The 22010-nt window shown below is 40.2% G+C and overlaps 2 protein-coding genes across 3 annotated transcripts in view; both read left to right on the forward strand.

Annotated features, from left to right (window-relative positions):
* Positions 1–1412: 1412 nt before the first annotated feature.
* Positions 1413–22010, forward strand: part of sesn4 (sestrin 4) — a 26961-nt gene continuing 6363 nt past the window's right edge. Inside the window, exons 1-5 of the mRNA XM_015036322.1 lie at positions 1413–1663; positions 11023–11220; positions 11311–11493; positions 12338–12583; positions 13781–13895. Of these exons, the coding sequence (XP_014891808.1) occupies positions 1598–1663; positions 11023–11220; positions 11311–11493; positions 12338–12583; positions 13781–13895 (808 nt within the window). The 5' untranslated portion in view covers positions 1413–1597. The remainder of the gene's footprint in view (positions 1664–11022; positions 11221–11310; positions 11494–12337; positions 12584–13780; positions 13896–22010) is intronic.
* Positions 17142–18866, forward strand: LOC106949810 (nuclear factor 7, ovary-like). Of its 2 annotated transcripts, none has more exons than XM_015036321.1 (2): positions 17142–17284; positions 17352–18866. In XM_015036321.1, the coding sequence occupies exon 2, from the start codon at positions 17369–17371 to the stop codon at positions 18755–18757; it is 1389 nt and encodes a 462-aa protein (XP_014891807.1). In that variant the 5' UTR covers positions 17142–17284; positions 17352–17368; the 3' UTR covers positions 18758–18866. The 2 variants fall into 2 exon arrangements, with proteins under 2 accessions (XP_014891807.1, XP_014891805.1); XM_015036319.1 differs by having other exon boundaries at positions 17142–17280.

Below are 22010 nucleotides of genomic sequence, written 5' to 3' on the forward strand. Positions count from 1 at the left end.
AACATGTCCAGTGACTGAACGGTCAATCCTCATGCACTGTTCTGAGATATAATACTGCAGTTTAAGACATTAACTGTTCCCAGCATAAAAACTGACTGAACTTTGAACACAGCTTTCCTAAAAGAACTGACTTCTGAGAAATAAAAACTGAACCTGGTATCTGTTTGGGTTTATGGGTTTTGTGGTCTTAAGTTCCACTTTCGTGTTTAGCTTAAAAAAAGTTTTCTATACATTTGGAATCATTTTGCTTCTTGTTTCGATTAGCTGCACAAGCCAGAAATAAGATAAATGTCTATTTTTATTCAATGTATGTAAACTTCTGTCTTCAGCTGTATACTTGTGTAACTTTAGCAATATTATTGTTAGCATTTTTATTTAAACTGTCACCATGTGACAGCATATTAGACAAACGATCAACAGGAAAACCGTTAATTCGCCGCCATCAGTGGCTAAGCTAATTAGCCTTTGCATTCATGGCAGGATATGTTGGGGTGAGCCAGCTGTAACAAAGAGCTAGCAGGGAGGGGTGAAAGTGATTAACAGTGCTAAAACCCAACTCCTGACTTGGGTCACTAAGTAGTAGTAGTAGTAGTACACTAGCTACTAGTCTTACACTAGTAGCTAGTGTAAGACTAGCTACTTGACTTTTTCCTTAAATAAAAGAGCATCAAATAATTATTCAAAATATACTCGGTGGGCAAGACATTCTTCTACAGTGGCCAAGTGGACGTGTAATATGAGAAGCAGTATGTCCGCAAATAGATGTACAACTTAAACACAATTTAAAAACAGTTTTTGAGCAATTTGAATCAATATGGAATAGAACTAGGAATTGTGATTCTTTATGGAGTCGTTTTTCTTTTCCTGCACCACTAGCAGTCAGTGGCAAAGCCAAAGAGAAGCCAAGGCTACTTTTATACACTTTCTTTTCTCTACACCACTCACATTTATCCTTTTTTTTTCCTATTTGGGTAGATTGCAATGATTCCAACCAGTGAACAGGAAGGATCTGGTCCCAGTGCCACCTTTTGCCCCCTCTAGCTCACCCATGCTAGCAATTAGTACTGGGAGCACTGGGAGAAGGCAGAGGAGCTCATGTTTTTTTTTATCGTTATATCGCGACATAATGATAATTTTAACAAAACAAACACATTTATTGTAAAAGTTACATATTTCAGCTTTAAACTCCGTAAAAATATTGGAAAGATTGCCACAAACTGTGGAAAAGTAAAAAAATATATATATATAGTTGCAATATTTTTTTCCAAGACAACGAACTGGGTCAGAGATGCAGAGACAGAAGCTCATCCCTCACAGAGCTGGTAAAAAGTTGACAGTCTGGCCGTGTCCCTGCCTCTCCTCTGTTGTTTTGCAGATGTTCATTAGCATGTAGCTAACCCCCTCCGGCTAGCAGCTCCGCCTCCTGCGCGGTGATTGGCCGGGCTGTTACTGGAGCTGTCAGCTCTGCTCCGGGAAGCTTTGCTCTCCTCAGTCCAGGCTGCAGCTTCAGACAGGCTGACCGGGTGCCAGCGGCAGAAGCGCTCCTTTTGTTAGCAGCTCCAACCGGATCCATGCAGGACGACACCGTTTTTGGAAAATGATCATCTGTACGAGTAAAATGGAGTACCCCCTAATATCGCAGTGCAAGCGGGTCCAGAAGCAGGTAAGGCTGGGATTATACTGGTAAGCCTGGGAAGTCAAAACCGTTCATTCATTTGTCTCTCTGTCAAGAAAACGGCTCCACTCTTTACAGGAGCTTAAAACAAAGCCTCCCTTTTCTTTTAATCGTTAATTACATATTGTCGTTGCTGTCAGTTGAACTGGAAGTTAGTTTGGTTCATTTGTTTTCAGACAGGAAACTTTGAAACAAAGTGTAAGACTAGACGCTGAAGTTAGCCTTCGATTTGGAACTTGAGTAAAGGGCTATTCCGTATCTTTAATTATCTCCAGATAAAAATCTAACATACGTATCACTGTAAAACCTACGTTCATTACACAACCTTTAAAAACAGTTCATGGCGCTGTTATTGGTCTTTTCAAAGCCCAAAAAGGGCTACTTTGTTTTTTTTTTTTTTTAGCTTTAGCACCTCATTACATTGTGAAAGCCTCAACTTTCAGGAAGGTTAAACCAGGATTGACATTTGTCACTCTGACTACAAGTTACTCAGGGTTTCATACAGTTTTAATTTCTGAATCCCTTATTCTATCACTCAAAACACAAACAAGGCCATTTAAAGCTATTTATAAGCATTTTGCCCATAGTTAAGTCAGAAACCACAATGGTTATGACGAGTCAAACTTAAAAAGGATTATGCTACAAGGATGAACCCGTTTTAAAAACACAGTTGTGATGTTGCGAAATACGTGTTATGAATGTGAGACCATAAGAAATTATGATTTAATGGATTATAAAAACCACAATAAACAGACAAAACACTGATCAGAGACTATTTAGGACACGTTTTAATAATCATGAAATCTTTATTCTATAAGTGAAACAACAAAAAGGGCAATTTGAAAGCTTTTTTTTTTTCTCCAAATTGCAGCATTAGGGCCAAGTTAGATTGGGTCAACCATTAAAACCAAAGTAGTTGGACAGTCAAACCTTTACTGGATTATTTAACACCTGTTGTATATTCTTTAATATAGAAAACTTTATTATGTATTGTCAAATTAGGACAAGTATGAAATTTCTAATAGAATAGCCAACCAAGCCTATGATGGACTACAGTAATCAAGGAAGTAAAGAAACTGTTTATGATGTGTTTTACTTGTGTCTTTTTTGGTATTAGCACCACCCTATATTGGATTATTTGTGAAAACTTCAACAATTTGGAAGCTCAATCTTGAGTTAAAGTATTCTATACTGAACAGAGCTTAAAAAACACCAATTGTAATATGCAAAATTATTCTGTTGGCAACTTTAAAAAGTCAATGTTTTCATAGCATTACATTCACAATAGGCAAATCAGACAGAGGATGAATTATTCTTCAATGTTCAACTACCTTCAAATCTCAGTTTGATGTGTGGAATCTTTATTATATTTCTTAACATACATGAGGGCTACTTTAATGAAGTTTTATGTGTGTAAACTGCTGTATCTAGACTAGTCAAAGCTGAACACAATTATTCTTTGTGATTTACACAAAGTCTTTGTGTACAGCGTCTTTGCTATTAGGTCTTTTTTTGGGGTGATGAGGTTCAGCTTAAAAATTTTATTCTGTATTAAATTTAGATTCCTTACGATGCAGTCTGTCAATTTAAGTTGATGTACATACCAAAAACGACTTCAAATGTGCATGTTTTGTGTTCTTACAAACAAAATGTAAGTTTCTCATATCACAGACTGTATTTTAAAGGGTCTTTATGCGATGTTTAATAATTCAGTTCAGGTTTGATCAATTTAAATACCTCAAAATTAAATTATAACTAATTTTTTTAAAAAGTACTCGGATAAAGCTGCGAAATGGCCTTTTACTGTCATTCCAAATCGGAACCCAACTTCAGCGCAGTAACGTTAACTATAGCGGCTGTAGTTTGCTAGCGCTAGCAAACGAAAATAGGCGAACCGAACTTATAACGTTAACATCTATTGCTCAGGAAATGGGTCAGAAACTCACATTAAACACTTCAAGTGACCGGATGATGTTTATTTGGTTTATTTCTGGTTTACTCACCATTCAAGTGGTTTTTCATCACCAGCCGTTAAAATGTCACGTAAAGCTCGAGCCATCTGCGTTGAAACGTTAACTCTTAGAGTTGAGCTAAAAACGGCTGTTTTTATAGAAGAGAAAACAAGTAGAAGATGTTGGGAGGTTAGTTTCGATGTGGCCGGACAAAGACAGAAACGTCTGCTCTACTGTACAGTTTTCTTTTCTTTCTTTTTTTCTTTTTTTTCTTCAGTGTCATTTTAAAATATGAGGCCGAGTATGTTTTGAATTTTATCGCACTGGAGATAAACGAGTAACGGCTGGGGACGTTTATGTGGATGAAGCTGCAGGTGAAGGTGACATCATCTGAGAGTTTGATGAGGAAAAAGGTGTTTCAGTGTGGTGTGAAGTAATGCAGTGCCATTTAATTACTGCTGTTTTTTAATGCATGGACAAAATAATGTGATAATTGTGTTAAACCACGTTAACAGAGAGATTTCTCAGGTTTACGGCAGCCCTTGTAAGCGTCCTTATTGTGCTGTTTTTTCGCCTGAACTGGACTGCCAATCAAAGTTGTTTTTCTCCTCTTGGTGTTGTTTTCCGCTTTGCAACAGAAAGGGGGCGCTGTGCCGAACGCAGTCCAACAAAGACATGTTTTGCTGCAGATTGTGGAGTACAGAAATGGAATGGAATAAAACAGAGAGCAATGTGAGCTGCAGTTCTGGTTTCAGTTCAAGCATGTGCCACTTTTTCTCCACTTTCCTTTGTCTTCACAGTTCCTCATAGATGATGACACATAATTTCACATTTCATTTTTAAAGAGCTTCTTGTTGGGGGAATAAACAACAATAAATATAGCCTGTTATCAGTGAAATCTCCCTTGCTCTACCTGTCTGCTTTGTTTACAGTCAGATCTGATCACTCACTGATGAATTTGGGCTTATTTAGTTCTTTGTTTCTCCTGGCAGTGCTGCTCCAAACCCCCCTCCTCCTCTTGCTCTGTGCAAACTGCTCTGGGCTGCAGCTGGGTTGTTTTGCATTACTCCTTGAGTTCAGGTTGCAGAGCCAAAATCGGTCCCGAGTGCTTGTTTCCGGCAAGGAGGAAAGAGGGTGTTAATGTTTTCTGATAACGATAGACAATCTCTCCAGGATCAGTCAGAATGCAGATTGAATGTTCCTCTCTTGTATCTACACCATTCACTCTTAGAAAAAAAAGCTTGCATCATTCCTCCACTTCTTTGTGTGTCATCTTGAACCCTTGCTCCACTTCATATTGCTGCTTGCACAGTGCTGCTGTTTTTCTGCCAGCGATCAAAGCCTGTCTTTGTCTGCATTTACCTATCCTCCCCTCAGTGACGTCACCCATGTTTTTCATTTCTCTGCTGCCTCATGCAACCTCTCCAATCAACACACAGTGTCATTAAAAAGGAAAGTATCAGCCCCCTCACAGATTAAGTTTATTTGCCATTTCTAAATGTTTAAAATCACCAAACATAACCAAAATGTATTCAAATACTAGTTTGCAAATTGTCCACTTTGTTAAAAACCAATAATTAGTTGTGCTTATCCACATTTTTGGCCTGATTACTGCCAGACACAGACATTTAATTATATAAAACATGTCTAATTTTATAAAGTGATTATCCACAAATGAAGAGAACATGCCAATCCACGAATTCACAAAAGAATGCATAACAAAATCCTTACCAGTGCAGACTTTACTTAGCTCTGATACTAGCAGTGAAACATGGTGGTGGCAGTGTGATGATCTGGGGTTGCTTTGCTGCTTTAGGGCAGGGATGCCTCGCCTTAAATATGTTAATCACAGGTCTTAAATTTTGTCTTGGCTAGGCCTGTCACAGTAAGCAGTAAATCAATGAATTAATCACATGATAAATTAAAAAAAAAAAAAAATCTCAATAATTTCCATTTGCATGACTTTTTTTCTTTGTACCAAAAACTGGACCACCAACAGACCCCGTAAATTTAAACCTTTTTGCTATACTCAGGTCCCCCAACCAACTCTTATAGTAACATGTTTTGCTAAAGGTCCTAAATTTAATTCAAGGTGGCATTAAAAAGATCTTAAAACGTCTAAAATTTGACTTGCTCACTTACTCTGTAGGGGATTGTGTGAGTAATGGGAGTAGGATTTATGTTCTCTACTAGAAAAGCCGTCCGTCCATGATCTTAAGATCTGCTCAATCACACCTGGGTTAATCAGTAGGAAAATGATCCAAAACAACAATTCCACCTCTGAACAACTGGACAAAACAAAAAACTGTTTAAAAGATGTCCTAATTAAAGCACAGACTTGAATCAAATGGAGATGCTGAGGTATAAACAGGTTGTTTCTACTCACAAAATCCTTCAAAGAGCGGGACAAAATTCCTCGTTAGTAATGTTATTGCTTCCAATAGTCACACAGACGGTTATTTGGTTTATTTACCAGCTTGTTTTCTAAATCAAATAAACATTTAATTTGATTTAAATTTTACATATTGACTCAGGTTATCTTTGTCTGATATCAAAACCTAGAATCTAGAAGTTGACCTACTTTTTTCTCAGCTCTGCGCTGATGACCTCTTCAGAGTTTGGAAACTTTTTAAGTCTGTTGTGATCTGAGTATTTAAACACTTTATTATTCTGACTAAATCACAACAGATATTTAGGTTTGGTAGCCAGAGTGTGTTTTGTCATGCACACACAGCTGTCTAGATGATTTCTCCTTGTTGTTTTATGCATCCTCCCACACATGCATAAATGGTTCTCAATTGAGTTTTTTTCTTCTTATGTGGGTGTGATTTTTTTCATGTAGGTAGGCAGGCAGTAAGGAATGCTTTATCAAAAAGACTAGCTTGTTTTCATCCAGTAAAGATCAAAACTGCCTTTTTAAAACTCCTTTTAAAGCAGTAAAGATGACTTTCATGAAACCTTTTCCCAAATGGATGACTGCATCTTTCATTTTGCTGCTGTCAGCAGACAGATGTTGTTCAAGAGGTAGGATGTGTCATTTCCTGCTTTGTGAATGCTCAACTTTACTGTAGTTCCTGTTTCTGTCTGACTTCTCTGTCAGTCTTTGTCCAGACATGTTAGAAATTACCAAAAACCCTCCAATTTCCTAATAATTTACGTGGGATGCCAGTGATGACAAAGACAATCTCCTCACCCGGTGCAAGACCGACTTTTGACACGTGTTAAATCAGATTTCAAAATCACATCCATGGACTGTGTGGTATTTAGAGGATTTGTTGCTTAAACTGTTTTGTTTTTTCTTTCAACTACTACACTAACACATTTTTGAGTGTGATCTCTTGTCTTAAACTGCTACTTTTAGTTGAAAGCTATTGTACATAAATTTATTGCCAACAGCGGCTACTTCCTTGGGTATTCTGAAGCCAAATATTGATCAGATTAATGTTTGGCTGGCACTGGCAAATGAGAACTCATTTGTGCAGCATTGGAGAGGCTAACAACTAGCATGTTGATGCTGGTGGCTGCCCACTGGGTTTTCCAACTTCCCATTTCATTTTATTATTTATTTTACAGAGAGAGTGTCTAAACGCATTCGTCTATACAAAAGCAAGAGGTGCTTTACACCAGAGTTAGCGTAACAGCGGTGGCATCCGGTCGTTGATGACATGACTTGTGTGATGCGAGAAAAGTGTTTCCATTGCAGGTTTGCAAAATACACTAATTTTGATACAGTTCAAAAACACCTCATCCTGGAGCAAAAACTTTTTTTTTTTTTTATTTATTTCCTTTAACTGAATTTCATTTGTTATTCAAATTTGCACAATTTTATAGTTAATGGAAACACAGCTATTGAGTCGAAATGTGAAAACCATGGATTCTTTTCCTTTCACTGAAGAATTATGCACCATTTTGTGTAAATCTATCACTTAAAATCCCCAAAAGACACTGATGTGACAAAACATGGAAAGATCTCAGAGGTAGGATAGATTTACATGCCACTGTGAATTCTGCCAGAAAATTTCTCAATCAGCCGCTTCATGTGTCATTTACCCTAAAAATGGAAGTGTGATCACTCAACATCGCAATCTGAGCCCATTCTACCATGAGGAGGAATAAAAATAGGCCCGTGCCTCCCGACATGTTAGGTCCTTGAGAAATGAGGCGTGTTTTCTGCAGCACAGGCCTCTGAAATGCTGCTTGGTGCAACACTGCTCCTTTCAGCGATCCGGCCAGCTAGCGCTCCATGGAGCAGTAACCTAGATTCAGCAGCTAGGCATGCTAATCAGTAGCGCTTGTGTTCGAGGAGTAACACCCATGTGAATGCGCTCTTGTAGGCCTTTGATTGGCAGCCACCTGTGCTCTCCACATTCTCCTCCTCCACTATTTCTTGTGGGCGCCGACAGCCTGGAGAAGGTCAGGGTCTGTGCCTCGGCATGTTTCATTTAACTCCAAACCCCTCTTGGTTACTTTGCTTTGTATGGAACTACAAGATTAAGGTGTCGTTCATAAGGATCGAGCTGTTTAGCATGTCCTTTAGGACTATTTGGGTCATAAGGTGGAGCTTACTGCAGGATCAGGCAGGAACCATCATCCCCTGCAAGGAGAAGTGAAATACCACATGGAGCTTTGAGTCAGATAAACATGCTGCTGAATACTAAAGAGCCATACGGGGCTTAGGTGCAAAAACAAGCTCTGCTACTCTCTGTTTGCGCCGGTCGTCCTACAAGCAGAGCTGTGAAAAAGTATTTGCCCCGTTTCTCCACACTTGGTATCATATCAAACTATTTTATATCAGGCAAAGATAATATGAGAAAATAAAGTACAGTTTTCAATCTGCTTCATTTATTAAGAGATGAAGCCATCGTAAACCGTGGATGAAAAAGTAATCACCCCATACGTCTGAACCAGAAGTGATCTGTGCCACTGAACCGCCATCTTGGTAGGAAAGTGGAAAGCATAGATTCACCATGGCTCAGAGACCAACAACAAGACTACTCAAAAATTGTAATCAAGTAATAGATGTGATGTACTTATATTGTTTATAAGTTAGATAGGAATGAGGTGAGAGCTAGTTCTAAGCTTGTGGCTTGTTTATTGTTGTCATGCCAACTGTCATGAGAGTTAGATACGGATACCTACCAAGATGGCTGCCAGCTACAAAGTTCTCGGAAGTGTGACGTTGAATGAGAACTATGTAGCCTCTAACTGTCAACACAGAAATGTTTTTTCATAAAACATGAACGTTTTTAACTGTTTTCCCGTCCACCCACACAGAAATGACATTTTAGGAGACCCAAAATGCTTTTTTTATTCCTGCTAACAAGGGCAGGTTGGTTTTCCTAGCTTTTATTTCCTTAATAAATCAAATGTAAGTTTTCTTTTTCTTTCCTCAGGTAGTATTTCTCTGATTTAAGTGTGACGATCAGAGGCAGAACAGACTGTCAGATCCAGATAAGGTTTACAGTTTCTACATTTGAAGTTGAAGTGAAACCATTTGATCCATTCAGAGGAACTGGATCTGTGGCTCCTGAACACCTTTTCCTAGAAGCCATTATATTATGTAGAGAGAAGGAAAACAAGCTTATAAATGTCTACTGGTGTGGGCCGGCCAGCCTCCCGCTCTGCATGGGTCTGTTTCTGTTGGTCCTGAGCCCCTCAGTGCAGTCGCTCCCATGTTTGAGTCTTTGGCCTCCTCCACGTCTTCGATCCTCGCCGAGCTTCCCTCTTTCAGGCCTCCTCCGCTCAGTTTTCATATTAGTTTCTTCATCTTCGCTTCCTCAGTGTAAAGCCCCTTTTCAAACGGCATTTTTTGTGCTTTTTCTTTTTTTCTCTCTTACTTTCAGCTTTCAAATAAACAAGTTAATCCAGCGTCTCGACTACATTAGATAAACATCAAACAAGCTAAAGAAGCCTCTCTCACTCTTGAACACAATCCGACTTTGCTTCTGTTGAGATGTTGTTTGGGTGCTTGTTGAATTTCTAGGAAAAATAAAGTCAGGAATGCGTTAACTCTCCGTGGCACCGCCGCTCTTCTTCCAAAACGGCCCCTCTTCCTCTGATTTAAGGTGTGGAACATGACTCCGGTCCAAAGCGCAGCCTGAGCCCGCCGTCACATGGTGCTGGACGCTCCAACTTCATCTTGGGCCAAGACGTTCCTGGCTATAAATCTAAGGGCCGTAATGGCTGTGAAGGGAGGACGGCGCTGTGCTGCTCATGTTTACGTCTGTTTCATTGGATATAGAGTTTATGGATGCCTTTTGATTCTCATAGTAGTGGTGGGCATTTATCGTATCGTTCAGCATTTATCATGAAAACTTTCTTATCATTGCCATGATACAATTTGGATATTGATGGTAAATAATAAAAAAAAAACTGAGGGAATGATGAGAAATCTTATTTTTGCTTTTTTCTCCACTGTTTGTTCATCAATAAATGTCAGCAAATTTGAAAATATTATTAAGTACAGTCACTATGTGCAGTTTAGTGATATAAATAACAATTTTTTAAAGGGCCAGTATCATGTAAAATCAACTTTTTAGAGTTTTTACATTATGTTACAATGTTATTTCCTGGAGTGTTGCTTTGATTCTTCCATGCCTGTTTGAGAAATCCCTTAATCTCCATGACAACCATTCAGCCATGCAAAACACCTGGATGGCCTTAGCTCCGCCTTCGAGATGCGGCTCCTCCTCTGAGCTTCCAAGCTTCCCCTACTGAGCTCCTTCAGACTAGCCAGCAGCAATTAGCAGACACCTGGTGGAGCTGCACATCAGCTCAGCTGATGTGATGAAGGCTGTGGGACGCTGGTAAAAACGCCGTTAAATGTTGTGATGACTTCCTGAAGGCGGAGTTTCAGAAAGAGCAGGAGTTTTTAAACAGACAGAGGCCCAATTTCAAGGCATTAAATTAGGAACAAAAATTTCTTTTAAGTAATATCTGATATATATACAGTATTTTTATGATAACTGAATTTAACATAGTTACTTGATTATGCTATAAAATGGCACCATGTGCCTGGAAAACACAAACTACCTTTTAATAAGTACATATTATCTTAAAGAAGCTGGGAATGTTGTGTTTGTGGCATGATGAAGGCTGTGCCATGCATTCACAGCCATACAGTTACCTAAAGAAGTAATAATAAATAGTTTTATTTATCATAATCTATATCATTATTAAAATAATGTCAGTCCATATCGCCAACTCCCGTCTCCTAACTCCAATTCTCTGAATTATTTTGACTTCACAGTGAGAAAATCAGATCCTCCTGATTGGATTTTGTTTCATAGTTACTTCCTCAGCCTCGTTTTTCTGTAACAATGGGTGGAACGTCGTTTGTTCCACAGTTTCCCCACCACAAACCAACCTGTCGTCTGTTTGTTCTGGTTTCTGCAGGTGATGGTGAACAGCGAGAAGGAGCGCGTGTCCTTGCTGTTTATGAAGGCGCTGGTCAGCAGGGGGAGCGTGGACGCCGTGTCGCAGCAGATGGCGTCCCACCCCCAGTATCTGGAGAGCTTCCTGCGCACACAGCACTACATCCTGCACATGGACGGCCCCCTGCCGCTGCCGTACCGCCATTACATCGCCATCATGGTGGGTGACCTGGCTGCTGCTGATGCTCGAAGTGCTCGGCTTCAGCTGCTCTGTTCTTTTAAAACTTCTCCTCTGACCGTTCCTCTGCAGGCGGCGGCCCGTTATCACTGCAGCTACCTGGTGTGCCTGCACTCGGCCCAGTTCCTGAGGGCCGGCGGGGACCCGCTGTGGCTGCAGGGTCTGGAAGCGGCTCCACCTCGTCTTCGCCTGCTTGACCACATAAACAAGGTGCTGGCCCACCAGCCCTGGCTCACCGCCTGCTCCCACATCCAGGTACGCAGAGTTTATTCAGCGCCCTTTGGTCTGACAGCTAAGCTACGCTAAGCTAGGTTGAACTTAAATCCATCGTCTGGAACGGAAACACTGAGACAAAAGAGGCTCATGGTAGCTCTGGAGGAGCTGCAGAGATAAATAACTTTTTTTCTCCAGGAAGAAGAAATAAACTGTTGAATAAAAGTCCATTTTAAAGCTGCAGTGTGTAACTTTTACAACAATATAGTTTTTACATGTTTGTTAAAACTTTTTAACATGTTGTGACAGTTTAACATGAGACAGACGATCTGTGAAAAGATCAAACTCCTCCACCTCGTCTCTGAGCTACGACTTGCTCCTGGTCAAAAACAGCCTAGCCAGGAGGAGGATCTTGGCGCTGTCAGTCATGTTTGTGTATGCGCTGCTGGATGTGTCAATGGTGAAAAAACATCTTACTGTCCCAAGAAAACCGTTTATCCGCCGTTATCAGTGGACATGCTAACTATCCTTAATTATTTCAATAACTAATTTATTAGTTTTTACTCCAATAATGCACAATGCATAATACAGTCCCATTCAATAAACTCAAATACTATTGAAAGTCCATCACATTATATAAATTAATTGCCTTTATTTCTCCTAGTTATGATAATTTCCTGCTAAGAAATAATAAAAACACAACATTTACAATCAGAATATTTCATCAGATCATGTTTGCTTAATAGAAAGTATGTTTAGTAGCTCCTTAAAGGTTGTTACTTTCATATGGTATCTTTTAATCTCCGTAGTAATGTCTTAAACATGCCAGTCAGATTAATCGGAGCGGTGCGCTAAGCGTCTTGTTTTTCCTCTGTGTTGTCTCCAGTCGCTGCTGAAGGCCGGTGAGCAGTGCTGGTCACTGGCTGAGCTGGTGCAGGCCGTGGTCATCCTGGCCCACTGCCACTCGCTCTGCAGCTTCGTCTTCGGATGCGACACGGACTCGGACCTCGCCCACCTCGCCAAATCTCCCAACGGCACCCCGCCGACCTTCTGCCCCTTCGATGCTGCCAACGGCAACGCCAACGTGCCTCAGTCGCTCAGGCAACCCTCCGAACATATCACACGGCGACGGGTAAGCATACCAGCCTGGGGACGCAAAATGTTAATTAATAAACAATTATTTTAGTAATCGAGTAATCTATTAGTTATTCTGATGATTAGTTGAGTAATCGAATAAGAAATGTGATCAAATAAAAATATTGGTAAATAATGCCACAACAGCAGCATCAGCATCGGCCCAAATTTTTATATCTGTTCATTCCTAACAATTAACTTTCTGCAGCTTAGAAAATTTACCTGTAACAATTAATCACTTAATAAATTAAAACAAGCTCAATTACTTCCATTTCCATGATTTATAGTTTTCTCTCTTTTTCTACCAAAAACTGGATGACAAAAGTCTTCAGTCTGGTGCTTCGGTCTCAAATAAAACGTTTTTTAAACAGTTTGTTTACAGAGACGTCATAATTAATTTTATTTGTTGTTTGGTTTATTTATTTTGGATATTTAAAATGTCTTCCAGTTCCAGTGTTAAATGTTCATTAGAAGTTTAAGTTTATTAATCTTTGAGAATGTGTTCCTTCATTATTATGCTGTTATCGTTATATTATTTGAAAATTGTGTCAAAACAACAATATTATCGTTTATTGCAATAACTTCTGGGGTAACTTATTGCCTAGTCACAATAATGGCGCATTTTTACGTCAACTTTGACAAAAGTTACACAAAAATCTGAAATTACGTTCAATTTCATAAGAAGAAATAATAAAGCAGCAGTCTGACACTGTTTACATAAAAATCGTTTACTCCAGTTCTTAGTTTATGTTGTCATCTTTAATAATGAACTTTCAATTTGTAAAGCCATTTGTAGCATTTAGGTCCAAACTGTTGCAAATAAACATGAAGCAGCTCATTTAAACCCAAGAGCATCATGCTCAGCTGCAATCGTATCAAAGGAAAGACGAATCTGAACTTTTACTGTTTTCTAACTGGATTAAACTGCTTGTAAATGAAAACATAAGACGTGAAAGCCAGCGTAACTGATTCATTTTTATCCTTTAACTATTTAATAATCCTGGTCTAAGACTTTTTGTTCCTTAGCTAATAATTTTTATTTTTATTTTTTTTTATTTTTATTTTTTTTTACATACGGTCTCATTTGTGACATAACACACAAAATTAGATCATTTCTTATGACAGGAGAAGCCTTGTTGTGTCTTTTAAATATGGAATAAGTATTTTCAGCCTGGGCTCGTTTTCGTGCCAACAGTCCTTGGACTCGAGCTGCGACATGGTTTGCCTGAAGGAGAGGATCCAGAAGTCCCAGGAGGAGCAGGAGAAGAGAGAGGAGCGTCTCCTGCAGGCGCAGACTCTCCAGCAAACAGGTAGCAGAAATAAACAAACAACCAGTCAGAGCGGCTGTTTACGCTCTGACAGCGCTCAGGGTGTGAAATCTGAGCGAANAGCGAGACATCGACTCACTGATCCACACTACCAGGATCTACAGCACTGACATTGGGATGTCATTCGGACTAGAGAAGTGTGGTCGGATGGTTACAAAGAGAGGGATGGTCATCCGCATTGAAGGGGTCTCACTCCCAGAAGGAACAATAGCAGACATTGAAGACAGCTACAAGTACCTGGGAATACCACAAGGAAATGGCAACCTCGATGAGGTCACAAGGAAAGGAGCCCCCCCTAACCCTAACCCTAAAGCCTCTGATGCTGGGAGGCGATGTAAGGAATCCTGAGTGTTTTTTGTTTTTTTTTCAATCAAATGTTTTCATTTTAGTTGTTTTACATCCACAACAACATGTACATTACAGTATAGTTACATTAGATGGGATACAACATAGAAATAGAAAAGGCAGTGTGACCCCCTCACCCCCAATCCACAACCCCATGGCGACCCCCTACCCTGTTCCCAAGGATCTCAAAGTTATAACAAATATGGAAGCGGAGAGTTGCAAAGATTAAATCATCACTTACAGTTACATATTGAAAAGATTACATAGAATTATGTTGCACTCTTTCTTTGATCAAAGAATAAGTTGCATCCCAAGCTCTATTTGTTTTTTGACTGGCCGAGTGCATCCTGGCCACTGACCTCTCCATCATAACGATATCTAGGAAGGAGTTGGCCCATGGTTGCCAAGGCAGTAAGTGTGGTGGTTGCCATCTTAGAGCCAACAGGAATCCTGAGTGTTAATAGGCTCTACAACCGAAGATTATACCTTGTGTACTTGTGACTTTGGCATAACTGAACATGGACTACAAGTTCACTTATGTCAAACTTGAGGAAAAAGATGAGAATTCACAAAACTGATTATGCAGTGACGTCATAGCCAAGAAACTTCAATTCACTAAAAAGGACCACGCTACAAAGATATACGTTTAAAGACTTAATGATGAAAGGTGAGGGATGTAGAGATGAGGGACGTAGGGATGAGGGATGTAGGATGAAGGGATGTAGAGATGGGGGATGGAGGGATGAAAGTATGAGGGTTGAAGGGATGAATGATCTTGATTTGGTTATCTGGGGAAAATGATGGAGGGCTTGGGAGGTGAAGACTCTGCGTGGGGGTTTGGTTTTTGGGAAACGGATCTTCTTATTTTCCCGAGCCCGCATAGGACCCCCAAAAGAGTCTGATTTAAATAGAACAGATGATAGAACGTGCTTGTCATGAATAACTGAGATTATTGCGGATGCATGATCTCAGTTATGCATCGCAATAATCATCGGAGATGAAGGGATGAAGGTATGAGACAATGAAGGGATGAGCGACAATCTGACTGGATGCTGAAGAGGCGGCTCCTATGCGAAAGAGAATGGGTGGAGTAAAGTTCGAGAAAGATGCCTGATCTTAACAGGGCTAGACTGAGATGGTTGGAGATCCAGACTCCAGTTGCTGGATTTCAGGATTCTGAGATGAGGTGTGGACCTTGAGATGAAACGCTTGCTGAAATTTTGGTCTGAAAATAAAGACTGGCTCATAGGGTTGAGGTTGAAGTTAGGATGGAAGAGATGAAATGGATGAGAGATGGGAAACTGATCAGTTGACTTCTCTGAAGAAAATATATGAATGTTATGACTGAATGATGATATCTGAAAAGCATAATGAATGAAGCATTGTGCTTGAGGAGATAAAACAACAGGGGAGTTAGTTGGATGTTATTGAAGAAGATGGTGGAGCTGGAGTTGGATGAGTTTCTGAATCTGAACCAAAGAGTCCAAATTTTTGAAGAAAGTGACAGAACGTCATTGATGCTCTGAGTTACTGGAATGTGAGCTGCTCGAAGCAGGAACTGATGGTAGACTGAGAACAGAGTGAGTCTGAATAAATGAGAGTAAACTTCTTGCACCATTTATGTCCCCAAAGTTTTTGCTGCAATAACGATGGGGTACAGTTCACAAAGTGCACGAGAAATAAACTATTGGGCCATTTTAGCTTCACCATTTACCTCTGTAATAGTCACCAAGTCTATAGAGGGAGTTGCATTTGTGTAGAGTTGAAAGTGCTCGGGATGAATGTGAAAGTCATTGTAGAGGAAAAACATGCCCTTGCAGGAGTGATCTGACTGACTGGCATCAGTGATCTTTAAGACAAGTGAAGATGTACTACTGTCCTGCTACGGTACAATACAGTAAAACATGTTTAAATGTTCATACTTTGTGAAGCTTGGGAGGATAGGGATGAAATGATGGTTCAGACAAAAGCTTTGAAGCTCAGAGAGGACGCAGTCAGATAGTGTAATACAACCTGGCTCCCACTAGGGGTGAGAGCCAGGTCCGGTGCGAGTAGAGGTCCGGAATCGGTGCAAGTGGAAGTGGAAATGACATTACCAGAGGAGGAAGTGGATGCTGAGAAAGAAGCGGAAGCCCGGAATGTTTGGACTTTGAATTTAAAGATTTGTAATCATAGAAAGTGTCACGGGTCTGACAGTTGATGAAAAGTAACAGACTGAGCAGAGTATAAATAGTCCCTCTGGAAAATTAAAGGTGTGGTTTGGGCGTAGCCCTGCTCCCGAACTTAACACATTAACTCCATATAAATAGACTGAAAAATATAATACCAAAGGAATTAAAGATATCTATGCAGCACCAGGAGAGAGTAAATTTAGATTTTTTTGCACTTCTAAACACTCAAAGTACTCAAAAATTGATTTAAGGGCTAAAAATTTTGATTTTCATATGTCCCGTTAATTCATGACGGTGTCAACTTTTTCTGTGTTTGCTGTGAATCTTATGTAACCTTTGTGTGCTGCTGCCAGTCTTGGCCTGGATTCTCTTGCAAAAGAGGTTTTTAATGTCAATGGGATTTTCCTAACAAAATAAATCCTAAATTAAGAAAAAATTATTTAGGGTGAGTGTGCCATCCTTTGTGACACATCAGTGAGTAAAGACATTTAAGTTTTCCAGTTAGTGGAGATCCTTAAAGAGTTTTATAACAGGAAGAATATATTTTTAAATAAAGCAAGAAGAAACTATTTTATCAGAAAAAGTTGATACTGTACAGTTTTTCTAAAGCTGGAAATCCTCTAGAGGGCGCCACATCTCTGCCTCAAGACTGTAATTCCAACAGGAACTCTTGGTAAACCAGGAAACAAAGAGAAAAAAAACTCTAGAGTAAACACCCTGAGGATGAATGCTGACACCTGCCTTCGTCTCCGACTGAAATCAAACTAACACTGAACAAGGAGAACAGAGAGAGAACTGAGCAACTAGACACTGGAACACAGACTGCTGCAGGAGGAAACAAGCAAATCAAAGTAAGTTCATAAAGTTTCTACAGGAGAGAAACTGACTTCCTGGTTTGACTTTCTGTCTGCTGTGGTTTCAGCTTCACTCTGAGACAAAATGGCTTCCAGATCAGACGATGATCTCTGCTGTCCGGTCTGTCTGGAAATATTTAAGGATCCGGTTCTTCTGTCATGCAGCCACAGCTTCTGTAAGGAGTGTCTGCAGAAATACTGGAGAGAGAAACCAGGAAGAGAGTGTCCAGTTTGTAAAAGGAGATCTTCTAAAGATCATCCACCTGTTAATCTGGCTCTGAAGAATCTGTGTGAGTCTTTGTTACAGCAGAGAAACCAAAAAGCTTCAGAGGGTCTCTGCTCTCTGCACTCTGAGAAACTCAAACTCTTCTGTCTGGACCATCAGCAGCCAGTGTGTCTCGTCTGCAGAGATTCAGAAAAACACACCAAGCACAGATTCAAACCCATCGATGAAGCTGCTCAGCAACACAGGAAGAAACTTGAGGAAACTCTGGAGCCTTTAAAGGAGAAGCTGGAGCTCAGGAAGAAAGTTCAGGAGGAGTTTGATCAGACAGCAGAACACCTGGAGGTCCAGGCCCGACACACAGAGAGGCAGATTAGGGAGCAGTTTAAGCAGCTTCATCAGTTTCTAGCAGAGGAAGAGGAGGCCAGGCTGGCTGCACTGAGGGAGGAAGAGGAGCAGAAGAGAGGGATGATGAAGGAGAAGATGGAGGCTCTGAGCAGAGAGATAGCAGCTCTTTCAGACACAGTCAGAGCCACAGAGGAGGAGCTGAGAGCTGCAGACGTCTCATTCCTGCACAACTACAAGGCTGCAGTGGAAAGAGTCCAGCGCTGCCCCCTGCTGGAGGATCCACAGCTGCCCTCAGGAGCTCTGATAGACCAGGCCAAACATCTGGGCAACCTGGCCTTCAACATCTGGAGCAACATGGAGACCATGGTGACCTACACTCCTCTGGTTCTGGACCCAAACACGGCTGGTTCAAAAATCCATCTGTCTGAAGATCTGACCAATGGGAGGGGAGGAGAGAAACAGCAGCTTCCTGATAATCCAGAGAGATTTGATTATTTCTGGTCTGTTCTGAGTTCTGAGGGTTTTAACTCAGGGAACCACAGCTGGGATGTTGATGTTGGAGACAGTTCATCCTGGAGACTTGGTGTGTTAGAAGAGTCTGTTAAGAGGAAAGGAGGCATGAGGTCTGGATGGTTGCATATAGAGTTCTGGATGGATAAATACTCAGCACGTTCTCCTCCAGCTCCTCTCACTCGTCTCTCAGTCCAGAAGAATCTCCAGAGGATCAGAGTGAATCTGGACTGGGACAGAGGAAAACTGTCCTTCTCTGATCTGGATACTAACACACACATACACACCTTCACACACACCTTCACTGGCAAGATGTTTCCATTCTTCTCCATTTTTGATATACCAGTAAAGATCGTACCGATGAAGATCTCAGTGATGAAGCAGCAGCTCTGATGATCTCAGCATGAAGATCAAAGTCCAATAAAAACTTATTGATCAGATTGAAACTCTGAGTTTTAAAGAGGAAACTGGAGACGATCTGATCATCTGGAAACTTCTTCATCTCTGACTTTTCATATCTGCTTATCTGCTTAGTGATAAAACTGAATGAATTTGAAATGACCTTTTCAGTTACTTCTAACTTTTTATTTGTGTTGCTTTGACTATTTCCCCGAACAATGCTGTGCTTATACTTTCTATTGTCACTTTTATTTTTAAATAAATACTGCAAAATACTATGATAAAAATCTAAGTCCATGTTGTCGATCGTTAGTAGTAGGAGATTTTAGTCTGGACTTTCTGTTCAGTTCAGTCCCAAAAGCTTTGGTTCTTCAGACCTTCATAATTCAGAGATTATCATCCAGTTTATTACGGTAAAGATTTCAGAACAATGATAAACTACATGATGTCTGTGAAGCACCAATAACTGAATATTGTTGCAGGAGGGCAGCGTTAATCTTTCATTTCTGATTATTTACTCTGGGTTTAGTTTTTGTTTCGAAAAGATAACTGCGGAGCTGTAATAAATTTTATTTCCATTAATTTCTTCTCTCAGATTTTATTTTGGTTTACATTTACAGAACTTACTGTAATTTTTAGAGTTTCCATTTGGAGCCACAGTTTGAAAATCAGAATGTGATGGAATCAATCAAATTAGCATCAATCATTTCTGATTCATTCACTGTTGTGTCAAACAGAAGAACCTCCTCTAAACTCAAGTTTGTTTCTTCTCATCGTTTTAGTTTCATTTGAAGGCATTTGGTTCAGACAGCAGGGGGCGCCAAGGCAAGCTATTCATGTATCTTTCATGGCACTGGGATCTTTTAAACATATCGTGCTTTTAAGTCCTTTTCACATGTAAATCCTTCACTTCTGTCTATTTCTGCTAAATTAAAGCAATGTCCATTACAATTAACATAAAAGGCAAACCTTTGATGCTTTGAATTCTGACAAACACCAGAAAGCTTCCCACTCATGACGGATGCACCATCGTAACCTCGTCCCACAAGGTTATTTCTGTAGTCCAGACCATGTTCCTCAAGACAGTTCAAGACCACTGAACTGAGACCTACTGTATTAAGGCTTTCAGCTGCCTGGAAACAGGAAGCTTTCGTGGAAGACACCACTGTAATGATATTGTACAACCAGGGACATTTGTTCCCATTTATGCAAGTCTTTGGTTTTGTCTGCAATAACACTGAATACTTCACAAATCAGTCTGTACGACCTCTGCTAAGCCCTGAAGAATTTCATTTTGGATTTGATGACTTGTGTATTTTGCATTACCACATCCTCTAAGCTTTTTTCAATTAAATGACCCAATATGGTGGCAAAACGGTTCTCTTAGTTTTAGAGTCTTCAGACTTTTTATGACTCCTTGAGTGATATTTTGTGATGCAGGCAAAAGAAGCACATCTGCCATTGTTTTAACATAACACTGGTTTTCTTCCACCACTGTTTTCCGGTTTGTGTTTAGAGAACTCAGCATCATTGTATTTACCTCATTAGCCCTTTTATATTGACTCCATGCATACATTGCATTTATATGTTGTTCTGACTCTGAGTAAAGCTTAAATCCACACTCCTTGGACAATGCCTTTTCCTAATTGCAGAAGCCAGAATTTAGGCCTGTTGCGATAAACAATAAATCAATTAATCACATGATAAATTAAAACTATCGACCTCGTTTTAATTATCAGCTTTATCGTCTCTTCCTGCCTTTTTGCTTTCTGTTGATGACACTGAATGAAAAAAGGCTCAACTCCGGTCTCTCCCCTGATCCTCCCTTCCTATTTCCTTAGTGTAATGTCCAGCGCACACTACACGAGTTGTCGGCCGACTGTCGGCCCATTTTCAAAACCTGAGAGACACATTAGCCGACAGAAATCCTAGGTATAACGGTTCGATCGGGTTCGTCGTGTCTTGTGGTGTCCAGCCACATGGGCACAAAATAATGGCTACAAGTCTAATTTTAAAATCAGGCATTAATCAATGCTTTACTAGAATCTACCTGTTATGCATGTGGCTAGAGCCACCGTAAAGTTCTGACTGAATGAAAATCATTATAACCTATTTATGTCACGTTAACGAAGAACAGCTGAAAACNGAGAGACCACACAAATCCTAGGTGTAACGGTTCAATCGGGTTGGTCATGCCATGTGATGTCCAACCACATGGGCACAAAATAATGGCTACAAGTCCAGTTAATCAATTTTAAAACCAGGCATTAATCAATGCTTTACTAGAATCTACCTGTGATGCATGTGGCTAGAGTCAGCCTAAAGTTCTGACTGAATGAAAATCATTATAACTTATTTATGTCACGTTAACAAAGAACAGCTGAAAACTTACCGGGTTTATCAACTGCGGTAGCCATTTGGCTCCAACTCCTCTCCTTGTCATTTCTTTATTCTTTGCACAAAATGTTGAATAAACATTAATGTTTCCACATATCATCTCCAATGTCCGCTGGACTTCGGGTTGCGCCATGTCAGTTGTTTGGGATTCCCCTCCGTAATTTCCCCTCAGAAAGCACGAGGAGAATCCGTGCTTTCTGATTGGCTACCTGTCACATTCAGCGTTAAGCTCCCAGTTGGGGAAAAACCCTGATTTAGATCGGAGCGGCCACGATGATCCACCGTAACACACCACACACTGCAGGATGATCGGTTACGAAATCACCAGCGAGAATCTTGGATCGGCCAACTATCTAAGATTGTCATAAGGGCAAAACGGGGGCAAAAAATCGTGTAGTGTGAACTATTGCATTAGGTAGTCGGATGTGCCCATCTTCTCTATTTAAATCTAGTGATTACTGAAGGGCAATATAGTATACAGACGTTATAATCTGCACTTTTTTGGTTGAATGCAGTATTTATTTCCACTTTGGCTTTATGTTGCTTAGTTTTTATTAAGGTAAGTTTTTTGTTAATGGAGACTGAGAATCCATTTTATTTTTGTTTTTGGTTGTTTTGTTTATTTAGTTTATCAGTTCCAGTGTTATGTGTTCTTTTGAAAATAAAGTGTATCTATCTATGGCAGGAAATCGCGTGCATTATTAGTCAATATCGTTTATCGGAATAATTTTTTAGACAATTAATCGCTCAGCAAAATTTGTTATTGTGACAGGCCTACCGGCTTCCTCCCCCACCACCGGAGCCAACTCACCACCAGGTAGTGGTCAGTGGACAGCTCCGCACCTCTCTT

This window comes from Poecilia latipinna, unplaced genomic scaffold (genome assembly GCF_001443285.1).
Source record: "Poecilia latipinna isolate Pla-1442-1.1 unplaced genomic scaffold, P_latipinna-1.0 Scaffold364, whole genome shotgun sequence".
NCBI classification, from domain to species: Eukaryota; Metazoa; Chordata; class Actinopteri; order Cyprinodontiformes; family Poeciliidae; genus Poecilia; species Poecilia latipinna.

Excerpts from the sequence above, each read along its gene's own strand:
- LOC106949810 (XM_015036321.1), top strand. The coding sequence starts at position 17,369 with ATGGCTTCCAGATCAGACGATGATCTCTGCTGTCCGGTCTGTCTGGAA.